This window comes from Oncorhynchus masou, chromosome 13, assembly GCF_036934945.1.
Source record: "Oncorhynchus masou masou isolate Uvic2021 chromosome 13, UVic_Omas_1.1, whole genome shotgun sequence".
Classification (NCBI taxonomy): Eukaryota; Metazoa; Chordata; class Actinopteri; order Salmoniformes; family Salmonidae; genus Oncorhynchus; species Oncorhynchus masou.
In genome coordinates this window covers 13,155,938-13,168,486 of record NC_088224.1, presented here as the reverse complement: position 1 = coordinate 13,168,486, position 12,549 = coordinate 13,155,938, and the positions used below count along the sequence as shown (strand labels likewise).

General features: G+C 40.7%; 2 protein-coding genes across 2 annotated transcripts in view; both read right to left on the bottom strand.

The window, feature by feature from the left end:
• Positions 1-220: 220 nt before the first annotated feature.
• LOC135551347 (prostate stem cell antigen-like) lies at positions 221-1,401 on the bottom strand. Its single transcript, XM_064982568.1, has 3 exons — positions 1,185-1,401; positions 880-996; positions 221-613 (listed from the first exon to the last, which is right to left on the bottom strand). The coding sequence occupies exons 1-3, from the start codon at positions 1,234-1,236 to the stop codon at positions 402-404; spliced, it is 381 nt and encodes a 126-aa protein (XP_064838640.1). The 5' UTR covers positions 1,237-1,401; the 3' UTR covers positions 221-401.
• A 6,293-nt stretch (positions 1,402-7,694) lies between these two features.
• LOC135551750 (lipid scramblase CLPTM1L-like) overlaps positions 7,695-12,549 on the bottom strand; it is a 16,846-nt gene continuing 11,991 nt past the window's right edge. The window contains exons 9-16 of the mRNA XM_064982952.1: positions 10,968-11,033; positions 10,804-10,854; positions 10,576-10,658; positions 10,204-10,238; positions 9,916-9,971; positions 9,749-9,793; positions 8,891-9,006; positions 7,695-8,502 (exon numbers count right to left, since the gene is read on the bottom strand). Coding sequence (XP_064839024.1) covers positions 8,412-8,502; positions 8,891-9,006; positions 9,749-9,793; positions 9,916-9,971; positions 10,204-10,238; positions 10,576-10,658; positions 10,804-10,854; positions 10,968-11,033 — 543 coding nt within the window. The 3' untranslated portion in view covers positions 7,695-8,411. The remainder of the gene's footprint in view (positions 8,503-8,890; positions 9,007-9,748; positions 9,794-9,915; positions 9,972-10,203; positions 10,239-10,575; positions 10,659-10,803; positions 10,855-10,967; positions 11,034-12,549) is intronic.

Genomic DNA, 12,549 nt, shown 5'->3' with positions numbered 1-12,549 from the left:
TCATCACCACTACTTTAAAAACTGGTGGATGGAGACACGTCAAACTAATGATCGGGTGTGTTTTTATGATGAAATTATTGCATCTTATTTTTGCCAGAACATATTTGTACACATTTCAGTCTTGCCTTTTGACAAAGATACCAGGCCTACTGCATTTCTTCAGCATATAACTTGACAGCCATAGAGGTTAAACAAAAATAAAAACACCAGCAGAGATGAACACATATTTATTTCAGTTGTTCATATTCATTCATTTCGAAAACTTGATTCAGAGACACAGTAACCAGCACAGATAGGAAAACTTTGTATTTTCAGGTGCAACAACAACAAACAACAAAACCCAGCAAAGATGAACCCACATATTGATTTCAGTTCATTCATTTCAAAAACTTCACAGAGTTTCACAGAGACAAAACCAGGCCAGATAAGAGAAAAGACAAGCTGAGCAACAGGAAGTTGAGTCCAGAGACTGATGAACCGTTGACGTTACAGAGGTCAGTCTGACAGCAGCTGACCTGGATCCCCAATAAGCCTCCTGGAATGATGCCGGTGGAGGCGGCTGTTGTACACGTCAAGCTGTTGGTGCAGGTCTTAGAAATGTACTTGATCCCCACTGGTGACAGACAGTGGAAGATAGATGAACTGGTTTAGATGAACTGGTTAAAGGGCTGGCAAATTGATTGATTGAGTCTATAACTGATAAGAGAAACAGTGAGGTATAATTTATTTTATATACTGACATGACAGAATTATTGACAATATTTATTACAGTTTTCACTAACCTACATAGACAAAGTGCCTGGTACCCTTGTCCAAAACCCTACCTACAAAGAGATGTATTAATGTATCTATTCATTTACAGAGTATCTGTGCTCTTACAGATTTGGGCAACGGCGGTCATGCAGGTGTCTTTTGAGTCAAAGCAGTTCTCTATGTTCTGGTTGCACAGAGCATTGCTGTTTGTGTCATCACAGGCATAACACCGCAGTGCCTCCACTGAAACACCATAATGAAACATACAGTATACGTGTAAAACATCACCGAAATTCTTTAGATATTGACAGAACACACAATTCGTACTACACAGAAATCCAGTAATTAGATTACAGTGAAAGTCACGCGCACAATACACACAATTTAGGTAATATACCATGATGATAGATAATTCATTCCAAAATACATACCTGCAACGTTCCCAAACAAAATGGGCATTAGTAACACAAGAATGGTCTTCATGACTGATAATGTGAGTTCTGACGATTTTATCTTGCTGTAATAAAGTTGTCTCGTCTCTGCTGGGTGTTTAAATAGCCAGGTGTGTTTGTGAAAGTATACAGATTGTTACCAAGCAGAATCCACAACAATATTCAGAACCATTGTGTAGCATGAAAGATTTGTGATATCTTGTTTCATTTACTCCCTATAATTACTGTATACCACAGTTACCAACAACAACAAAAAACTCAAACATTGGAGTCTGCTGAGGGGAGAACGGATCATAATAATGTCTGGAACGGAGGGGAAACGGAACAGCACCAAACACATGGATCCCATTCCACTCTATCCACTACCATGAGACCAGCCTCCTGTGTAAGGTTATTAGTGGGTGTAGTGTGGCTTCAGTCAAATTGGATGTCACACCTTGGGTTTTATGAGTCTGAAAATAACCAAATGAGCTAATTAAATTAGATAACCAAGTGGTTTCACTCTGTAAACGTTCAGTTTGTGGGGGACTGATTTGGGGAGTTGGTAATTAGGTAGGGGTGTGTTCTCTTGTGGCAGTGGGCTTTAGTTATGTTAATTAAGACTATACATTAGAGTGCATAAGGTTTGTGTGGGTGTTGTCTGTGATTGATGTCTTTTTAGATCATATGATGTAATGTTGGGTAAAACCTGACCCAGGAGTCATGACTTATATCAGATCTGTGATTAGGGACTGATTCCAATAGAATGGTATTTGTACTTACAATATTATTTTACATTTTAACATATGTAACATATAATATTATTAGATTATATTTGTAATCTCATTGAAGATCTTTTTCCATGGTAGCCACAGAAGCCCTGAGGTGGTACAGAGGAAAGGGAGCCTCGACCCCAGGCGAAGGTCCCCCACAACACCCAAGGTCCCGGCGGCCACGGCCTGACACCGCAGCACTGTTTCAGATTTAGATATGATAATTTATCGGTTTGTGATGTAGTAACTTTATTTAAGTTAAATATATATATTTTAAAGTTTAGCTTTAATGTAGCTTAACTTCTTCCAGCATGAAGTAACTGGTAGTTTGGTAAACTATATTTTCAGAGTAGCTTCCCCGAAAACTGACTATGACATGACGCTCTCGCATACTTTCTCAAAGGCTCTTAATTTAGCGTACTTAATTGTCTGCTAATAGTTAATGGGCTCCTCATTGTATTCAAACTGGTTCTGTATGTTTATGCCCCAGAGCATTGACACATACCCCACTGGGCAATCAACAAGTAGTTCTCTGAACTTCACAGAGCCTTGGAAGCTACCAGAAAAGAAGCTAAACAGATACAATGTTATTTATGAAACTGTTATTTTTAAAACTGATACATACACATCGTATCAAAAAATTTAACATATCGATATAGATTTTCCATATCCATCCCCATCACTAGTCAATTTAAATCTTCACACTGTTGTTGCTGATGTGATAATATTAAATGAGGCTACTCTGTGTAAACCACATACTACTGACAGGGTTAATTTTGACCCCAGAAAAATATTATTGTTTATCATAGTCCACAGGTGGTTTATTAAATTCGTCACATTTTTCATGACTTTGCCAATCAACTTGCTCTTAACAAATACAGAAAGTATGGACTTTCTCCACATTTTGTTACGTTACAGCCTTATTCTGTAACATAATAGAAGAGGTGACAGGTAACCGGGTTGAGTGGTTTGAGTGCTGGGCCAGTAACCAAAAGGTTTCAAATGATTCTGTCCTAGTTCTAAACTATTTATCATCTAGTGGGCTTTGATTAAATGTCCAATGTCCTCGCCCACGTGGAAATTCTGTAAGAGTAATATATGTACCAATTATGTGATGACCCGAGCACATTCTGTCCCCTATAAAAACTTTTACAACTTTTGGTGCCAGAGAGAATGACATAAGAAAGTAGTCAAGACGACTAGCTTGATTAAGCCTCCACCATGCATATCTCACTAGGTCAGGGTATTTAAGCCTCCATATATCCACTAATTCCAATATATCCATGACATTCATGATTTCCTTAAATGCCTGAGGGTGATAGTTTGTAGTGTGATTTGCTTTCCGGTCCATAGAGGTATTTAAAACCATATTAAAATCTCCCACTATAATAATAGAGTCTAGTGTTGCTTGTAGAGTTGATAGATTCTTATATATATTTTCAAAGAAGCTTGGATCATCATTACAGCCTTGAGTTAAATCAAATCAAATTGTATTTGTCACATGCGCCGAATACAACAGGTGTAGGTATAACAGTGAAATGCAGTGAAATACAAGCCCTTAACCAACAATGCAGTTTAGAAAAATACTAGGCTTCAGCTCGAAATCAAGACATACCACCCCATATTTACAAAGGGGTCGAGAGAGGGCCTGTCTTGTCTAAACGTAACAGCCAATCAACAATGCTTATGCAGATTTAACCCTTGTATAGTCTTCTGGGGGTGATCTACTGTATCCCGTAAGTGGAAAAAACTGTTCAAAGAAGTACGACAACCTCCCCTAGACCCATTTTTATCCAAGTTATCCACTCCTATCCATTAGGATAAGTTGTTTGTTACCTTCTGGTTAATAGAGAACTATTGAGGATTAAGACTTGTCAATTGCTCACTGGCAGATCTGAGTTCCTAATATAAGCTTAACTGACCACCGTGTGATTGAATGTATATGTGATGATGTAATGAACAACAGACATATTCCATCACCAATTAAACTTTGTAGAAACGGTTGTTTGCAGCATCAGCGGATAGAGTTATGTTCATATAATCTAATAATATTATATGTTACAAATGTTAATGTGTAAAATAATCTTCTTAAGCACAAATAACATTCTATAGAAATCAGTCCCTAATCACAGATCCGATATATGTGGTCATAAGTCATGACTCCCGGGTCAGGTTCTACCCGACATTGCATCATATGATCTAAACAGACATCAATCACAGACAACACCCACACAAACCTAATGCACTCTAATGTATAGTCTTAATTAACATGACTAAAGCCCACAGCCTCAAGAGAACACACCCCTACCTAATTACCAACATCAGTCCCCCACAAACCGGATGTTTACAACCATGAGTGAAACCCCTTGGTTATCTAATTTAATTAGCTAATTTGGTTACTTCTGGACATGCCCCCCCCCCCCCCCCCCCCAGAAAGTACAAGGTGTGACATACAGTTTGATAGATGCCACCCTACATCAACTACTATAACACGCACATTTAACTGTAGAAATAACACGTCTTCTTGACATTTTCATGTTGATAAGTGAATTAATAGGCTGTGTTTAGACAGGCAGCTTAATTCCGATCTTTCTTTTTCACAAATTGTTCTTTTGACCAAACAGATCAGCTCTGAGCAAGCTCTGATGTGAACAAAGTTGTGGAACAACTATCAGAATTTGACTGCCCTTTTAAAATCAGTCTTTCCACCAAACATGTTTGTTAGTTCTATTGGTTAGGTTGCCAGAGACACAGACCAGTAGTTTATTCTTGGTGTTCTGCATCTATTGACATTCTTATTCCTTGCTTCCCAGCTAACAACAAACGTTCCCACAAATTTAGAGATCGTTCCCTTAAGAGTTTCATTGGGCTATTAACTAAAGTCTTCATAGCAATGTTCCAGTGATGTGCAAGGACTGTTTCCAAGAGACCATCCCCTTAATGTCAAACGGAACTTGACCAGAAGATGGCTTCCATAGAAGACAGCCAAAAGTTAGTTGAATTTCCATGTTATCGCGATACTTTCAACAATCTAAAAGCACAATTTCTGTAGTTGAAAAAACATGTATTTTGCAAGTAGTAAGCATTTAGAATTAAATGTGGAGTGGAGTTTTAGAGTTAGGCCTATGTGATGACATCACATGCCCCAGGTACATTCAAAATCACTTGGCAATCATTTACATGATTACCAGGTTGCCTAGAGCGTTGGGCCAGTAACCAAAAGGTTGCTAGATTGAATCCCTGAGCTGACAAGGTCCAAATTTGATGTTCTGCACCTGAACAAGGCAAGGCAATTTAGAGTTGAAGTCGGAAGTTTACATACACCTTAGCCAAATACATTTAAACTCAGTTTTTCACAATTCCTGACATTTAATCCGAGTAAAAATTCCGTTTTAGGTCAGTTAGGATCACCACTTTATTTTAAGAATGTGAAATTGTCCATTTGGAAAACCCATTTGTGACCAAGCTTTAACTTCCTGACTGATGTCTTGAGATGTTTCTTCAGGGTAGCCTAGTGGTTAGAGCGTTGGACTAGTAACCGGAAGCTGGCAAGGTACATATATGTTGTTCTGCCCCTGAACATGCAGTTAACCCACTGTTCCTAGGCTGTCATTGAAAATAAGAATTTGTTCTTAACTGACTTGCCTAGTTAAATAAAGGTTAAAAAATATCCATGATGCCATATATTTTGTGAAGTACACCAGTCCCTCCTGCAGCAAAGCACCCCCACAACATGATGCTGCCACCCCTGTGCTTCACGGTTGGGATGGCGTTCTTCAGCTTGCAAGCCCACCCTTTTCCTCCAAACATAACGATGGTCATTATGGCCAAACGGTTCTATTTTTGTTTCATTTGACCAGAGGACATTCTCCAAAAAGTACGATCTTTGTCCCCATGTGCAGTTGCAAACCGTAGTCTGGCTTTTGTATGGCGGTTATGGAGCAGTGGCTTCTTCCTTGCTGAGTGGCCTTTCAAGTTATGTCGATATAGGCCTCGGTTTACTGTGGATGTAGATACTTTTGTCCCTGTTTCCTCCAGCATCTTCACAAGGTCATTTGCTGTTGTTCTGGGATTGATTTGCACTTTTCGCACCAAAGTACGTTCATCTCTAGGAGACACAAGGCATCTCTATCCTGAGCTGTATGACGGCTGCGTGGTCCCATGGTGTTTATACTTGCGTACTATTGTTTGTACAGATGAACGTGATACCTTCAGGTGTTTGGAAATTGCTCCCGAGGATGAACCAGAATTGTGGAAGTCTACAATTTTTGATCAGGTCTTGGCTGATTTCTTTTGATTATCCTATGATGTCAAGCAAAGAGGCACTGAGTTTGAAGGTTGGCCTTGAAATACATCCACAGGTTCACCTCTAATTGACTCAAATGATGTCATTTAGCTTATCTGAAGCTTCTAAAGCCATGACATCATTTTCTGGAATTTTCCAAGCTGTTTAAAGGCACAGTCAACTTAGTGTATGTAAACTTCTGACCCACTGGAATTGTGATACAGTGAAATAATCTGTCTGTAAACAATTGTTGGAAAAATGACTTGTGTCATGCACAAAGTAGATGTCCTAACTGACTTGCCAAAACTATAGTTTGTTAACAAGACAGTTGTGGAGTGGTTGAAAAACGAGTTATAGTGACTCCAACCTAAGAGTATGTAAACTTCCGACTTGGGTCATTGGACACCTGCCTACAGCCATGGCATGATGCAAACAATTCACAAAATGAAACTAATATGGGCTAAATTAAATGACACCCATCCTGGTGGGAGGAAAGCAACCAAGAGATTTGGGGTGTCCTTGGATGGGGCCACAGTGTCTCCTGACCCCTCCTGTCTCAGCCTCCAGTATTTATGCTGCAGTAGTTTATGTGTCGGGGGGCTGGGGTCAGTTTGTTATATCTGGAGTATTTCTCCTGTCCTATTCGGTGTCCTGCGTGAATTTAAGCGTGCTCTCTCTAATTCTCTCTTTCTCGCTCTCGGAGGACCTGAGCCCTAAGACCAGGCCTCAGGACTACCTGACATGATGACTCCTTGCTGTCCCCAGTCCACCTGGCCGTGCTGCTGCTCCAGTTTCAACTGTTCTGCCTTATTATTATTCGACCATGCTGGTCATTTATGAACATCTTGGCCATGTTCTGTTATAATCTCCACCCGGCACAGCCAGAAGAGGACTGGCCACCCCACATAGCCTGGTTCCTCTCTAGGTTTCTTCCTAGGTTTTGGCCTTTCTAGGGAGTTTTTCCTAGCCACCGTGCTTCTACACCTGCATTGCTTGCTGTTTGGGGTTTTAGGCTGGGTTTCTGTACAGCACTTTGAGATATCAGCTGATGTACGAAGGGCTATATAAATACATTTGATTTGAAATTTGATTTGGTTTGAAAACAAAGCGTCACCTACAGCCCTCGAACCTCAAATCCAGTTCCACTGCATCATTCCCCTCTAATCAGGTACTGATTTAGAGCTGGAACACCAGGCGGGTGCAATTAATAATCATGTAGTACAGAAAAGCAGCAGGAAGTCGTAGCGTATGAGTCAAACAACCCTGTACTGCAACATCTGATAGAACTTGATCAATAAACATTTTTAAAAAGACCAGACATCGTCACATATCATATGAGTCTTAAATCATATTTTGACAAAAGTAAATATACTTTCCACCCAATTGGTCCTTGTAACACTGAAGTCAATTTATTATTTATAATTTACTCATAACTCCACCAAAACAATCAAACATTATCAAATGCTTTAATAACAATTAACAAAATGTAACATCACAAAATGTCACATTCAAAAGCACATCAAATATAAATTCCCATGTTTGGCACCATCATCTCATGGTCTTCATGTTCTAATACGAGGTCAAATACAAACCAATGCACATGTCTTCTCCTGAATGATCAAACAGGATTCTGGACGTTTTGACCAAGAGAACAAAACGTGGTGACATCAGTCAGCATCTCCTGATGATGACATCATGATATGAAACACCAGGTGTTCTTTTTTATAAGTTGGATGGGTGAGGTGGGGGGGGGGGGGGGGGCGACAGGTGTAGGCAGGCAAGGGGTGTGTGGGACTGAGTTGGTCTCATTCCATAGAGAAACACATTCACCAATCATGGTATACATAATGGGTTGGTCCATGCTCCTTCAACTGGAGGCAGCTGCTGTAAATTCAACCAGTGCTGTGCTAGGCATCGCATTGCTTAGGAAAGCCCACTCAAGTCTTCAATGGGCTCGGTAGGTATAAGGTGGGTGGGTGGGTGGTGACTGGCTGGGAGTGAGGGGCTTAGCAGGGCAGTAAGGATAGCTGAACCTTCCCTAGGCAAATCCACCTACTGACAAATAACACCAATGTGTTTTATAGGCATTGTACCCAATACCAACACAGCAACGTATAGGTCCATATTCTACATATGGCTCTCAGGACCTGCATGTGTCTGTGATCAGTTTTAGTCTTTGTGGGCCTTTCCATTGGGTTTCTCTTCCTCATTGTAAGACAGTCCGTATTCGTTCATCCTGGTCTTATCAACAGGATACAGCCTTACGATAGAAAAATAGTGGAAAAAAGTTGTAGTAAACAAATTGATGCGTTCAATGTGAGGATATTCTGTTGTAGCATTGGAGATAGTTACTTACAAGTGACAGTCAATTTAGTGCAGTGTGTGTATAGGATCTTCATTTGACCAGTATTGTTGCAGATAAATAATCTTGCAGTAACAGAATTTGAATGTTTAGTCTACAATGTTGTTTGATCAGTGGTTAGTCTATCAGCTGGAAATATATATTAATATAACCTTGTGTTAGTTTGAGTTTTCAGTGAATTTATGTAAATCAAAGCTCATCGACATTTTCTGCAGCGTAGGGAAATTCTCAACAAATTCTCAAATTAAGATCCTACCCCTGTGTGCGTATCTGCCGTGTGGCTTACCATCTCTGGTACAAGTAGACGAGGAAGACCACATCATCCCTGAAGCAGGCTAACCGGTGGGAGGTGGGCATTGTGATGATGAAGGCAAATATGTCGTCGATAAAGGTGTTGAACGCCTGGGGATGGACAAATATAAACTACTATCATTAACGTCCTTCAGTTTCATCACTTTATGCCCTTTTTCTTTCTGATAGATTTATGGATGTTTCATTGTAACAATTACTACACATTCCAGTACCCATACTCTTATTGTCCTTCAATGATAAAACACTTTCCTTTCATTCCAGTACCCATACTCTTATTGTCCTTCAATGATAAAACACTTTCCTTTCATTCCAGTACCCATACTCTTATTGTCCTTCAATGATAAAACCCTTTCCTTTCATTCCAGTACCAATACTCTTATTGTCCTTCAATGATAAAACCCTTTCCTTTCATTCCAGTACCCATACTCTTATTGTCCTTCAATGATAAAACCCTTTCCTTTCATTCCAGTACCAATACTCTTATTGTCCTTCAATGATAAAACCCTTTCCTTTCATTCCAGTACCCATACTCTTATTGTCCTTCAATGATAAAACCCTTTCCTTTCATTCCAGTACCAATACTCTTATTGTCCTTCAATGATAAAACCCTTTCCTTTCATTCCAGTACCAATACTCTTATTGTCCTTCAATGATAAAACCCTTTCCTTTCATTCCAGTACCCATACTCTTATTGTCCTTCAATGATAAAACCCGTTCCTTTCATTCCAGTACCAATACTCTTATTGTCCTTCAATGATAAAACCCTTTCCGAGACATCTAACAGTATAAAACCTGGCGATCTCTCAAATGAGATCTCATATAATTCACTCACTTTATACATGAATGCTTTCCAGGGTAGATGTGCCACAGATTTGAACTGTTGAAACAAGACAATAATCGATACGGACACCAGCATCTGGTTTTTAGCGGCATGCTAAAGATTACATAGAACAGAAGACAGAAGACATGTGCACTAACGCACAGTATAATGGAACTGACCTTGTAGTTAACAAAGAGTTGAGGTAGCATGAAAAGGAATCCAAAAGCGTACACTCCTGTCAAAAGAAGAGACCATCAATGACAATATCAATGCTTCTAGTATTAATTATCATGTGATCATGGACGTGCACTGACAAAGCATTTCTTATTTCTCCAATGATTCTGCCAATTGACTGAACATACAATAAAATATTTGAAAAAAAAAAAACAACACTTAAGGTAAATCTGTCTTTTAAAAGTGAATTAAAGCAAATCATGCTGGCTTCAGGATAGTGTCAGAGAACATACCATTCACTAAACTGTTGATGATCCAGGAGAACCAACTGCCAAACAGAAAGCAGGTGAGACATTATTACACATTCAAAACACATAGTAGACCGGGTCTGGGCAACATCTCAAGGCTCCAGGGCCACACTGAGATTTCTAAATGCCACCGATGCCCGCACTGATTTTTGGGGGAAGTTGATTTGTTAGTCAAACTCTATTTGCAGGCAATAAACATGGACGTTATTGCCAGAAGACATAGGTCCATTGTAATTTCAAGTGTAGTCTGGGGTCTTTTTAAAAATCCAAAATAATAATTTCTCGCTCCCAAAAAACTACTACAGTTGTCCATCACTGTAGTAGACCCTACTGTTATTTTCCAGAGTTATTGCCTACCTTTTGTATCTCAAAAACACTAAGGCATAAACCGCTCCTCCAATACACATTGGGTAGAGTAAATACGACAGGTACTTCATGGCCTGGGAAGAGAAGAACGTTGCAAGGGAAATCAAACGGTTGCTATTTATGACAACGCTACTGTAAACAAATTGAGGACAAAAGGAAAACATGTCATTTTTGGTGCTTTTTGAAATGGACATAAAAAAGGTATATGACAAGTCTCACAAGAGTATCATACTCTACAGTCCTCCTCTCTGATTCGTCAGACTTTCCAAACTGTGGGGAGACAAACACACACTGATATCAATGTAGAACAAACAGAGACCAAACGTAATCCGGAGGAAATTAACTCAGATAAACTGATATCGTTACAAACAAACCAGACTTACAATAAATGTGGGTTTTACACCCTTCCAGATAACCTGTATTTTAAAGGCTTTCTTCACCTTCCACACCTGTAGAGGGACAGATAAACCAGTCAGGCGTCGAGAGGACATAGTGCAATCAACTACAAGAACACAATCATCCACAAGGATCTAAAACATAGGGGATTAAGAGAAACCAGGACACAGGATGATGGAATTACCAAACCTACAAAAGGGGACCACATTGAGTCACTGAATTGGGCAGCCAACAGAAAAAGATTATCAACTCAATCTGACAAAAGTCAATGGGGTCAGACATTTTACTAAAGTGAACAACAGTAACTGTGCAAAAAGAGAACTTTAGGGAAACACTGTGTCCCCCAAATGGTACCCTATTTCCAGACCCTGAGTTACGTCCCAATAACAACGCCTTTCTCCTACGTCCCAATAACATCGCCTTTCTCCTACGTCCCAATAACATCGCCTTTCTCCTACGTCCCAATAACATCGCCTTTCTCCTACGTCCCAATAACAACGCCTTTCTCCTGCGTCCCAATAACATCGTCATTCTCCTGCGTCCCAATAACATCGCCTTTCTCCTGCGTCCCAATAACGCCTTTCTCCTGCGTCCCAATAACAACGCCTTTCTCCTGCGTCCCAATAACAACGCCTTTCTCCTGCGTCCCAATAACAACGCCTTTCTCCTGCGTCCCAATAACAACGCCTTTCTCCTGCGTCCCAATAACATCGTCATTCTCCTGCGTCCCAATAACATCGCCTTTCTCCTGCGTCCCAATAACATCGTCATTCTCCTGGGTCCCATTAACAACGCCTTTCTCCTGGGTCCCAATAACAACGCCTTTCTCCTGCGTCCCACTAACAACGCCTTTCTCCTGCGTCCCATTAACAACGCCTTTCTCCTGCGTCCCATTAACAACGCCTTTCTCCTGCGTCCCATTAACAACGCCTTTCTCCTGCGTCCCAATAACAACGCCTTTCTCCTGCGTCCCATTAACAACGCCTTTCTCCTGCGTCCCATTAACAACGCCTTTCTCCTGCGTCCCATTAACAACGCCTTTCTCCTGCGTCCCAATAACAACGCCTTTCTCCTGCGTCCCAATAACATCGCCTTTCTCCTGCGTCCCAATAACATCGCCTTTCTCCTGCGTCCCAATAACATCGCCTTTCTCCTGCGTCCCAATAACAACGCCTTTCTCCTGCGTCCCAATAACAACGCCTTTCTCCTGCGTCCCAATAACATCGTCATTCTCCTGCGTCCCAATAACAACGCCTTTCTCCTGCGTCCCAATAACAACGCCTTTCTCCTGCGTCCCAATAACAACGCCTTTCTCCTGCGTCCCAATAACAACGCCTTTCTCCTGCGTCCCAATAACATCGCCTTTCTCCTGCGTCCCAATAACATCGCCTTCTCCTGCGTCCCATTAACATCGTCATTCTCCTGCGTCCCATTAACAACGCCTTTCTCCTGCGTCCCAATAACAACGCCTTTCTCCTGCGTCCCAATAACAACGCCTTTCTCCTGCGTCCCAATAACAACGCCTTTCTCCTGCGTCCCAATAACAACGCCTTTCTCCTGCGTCCCAAT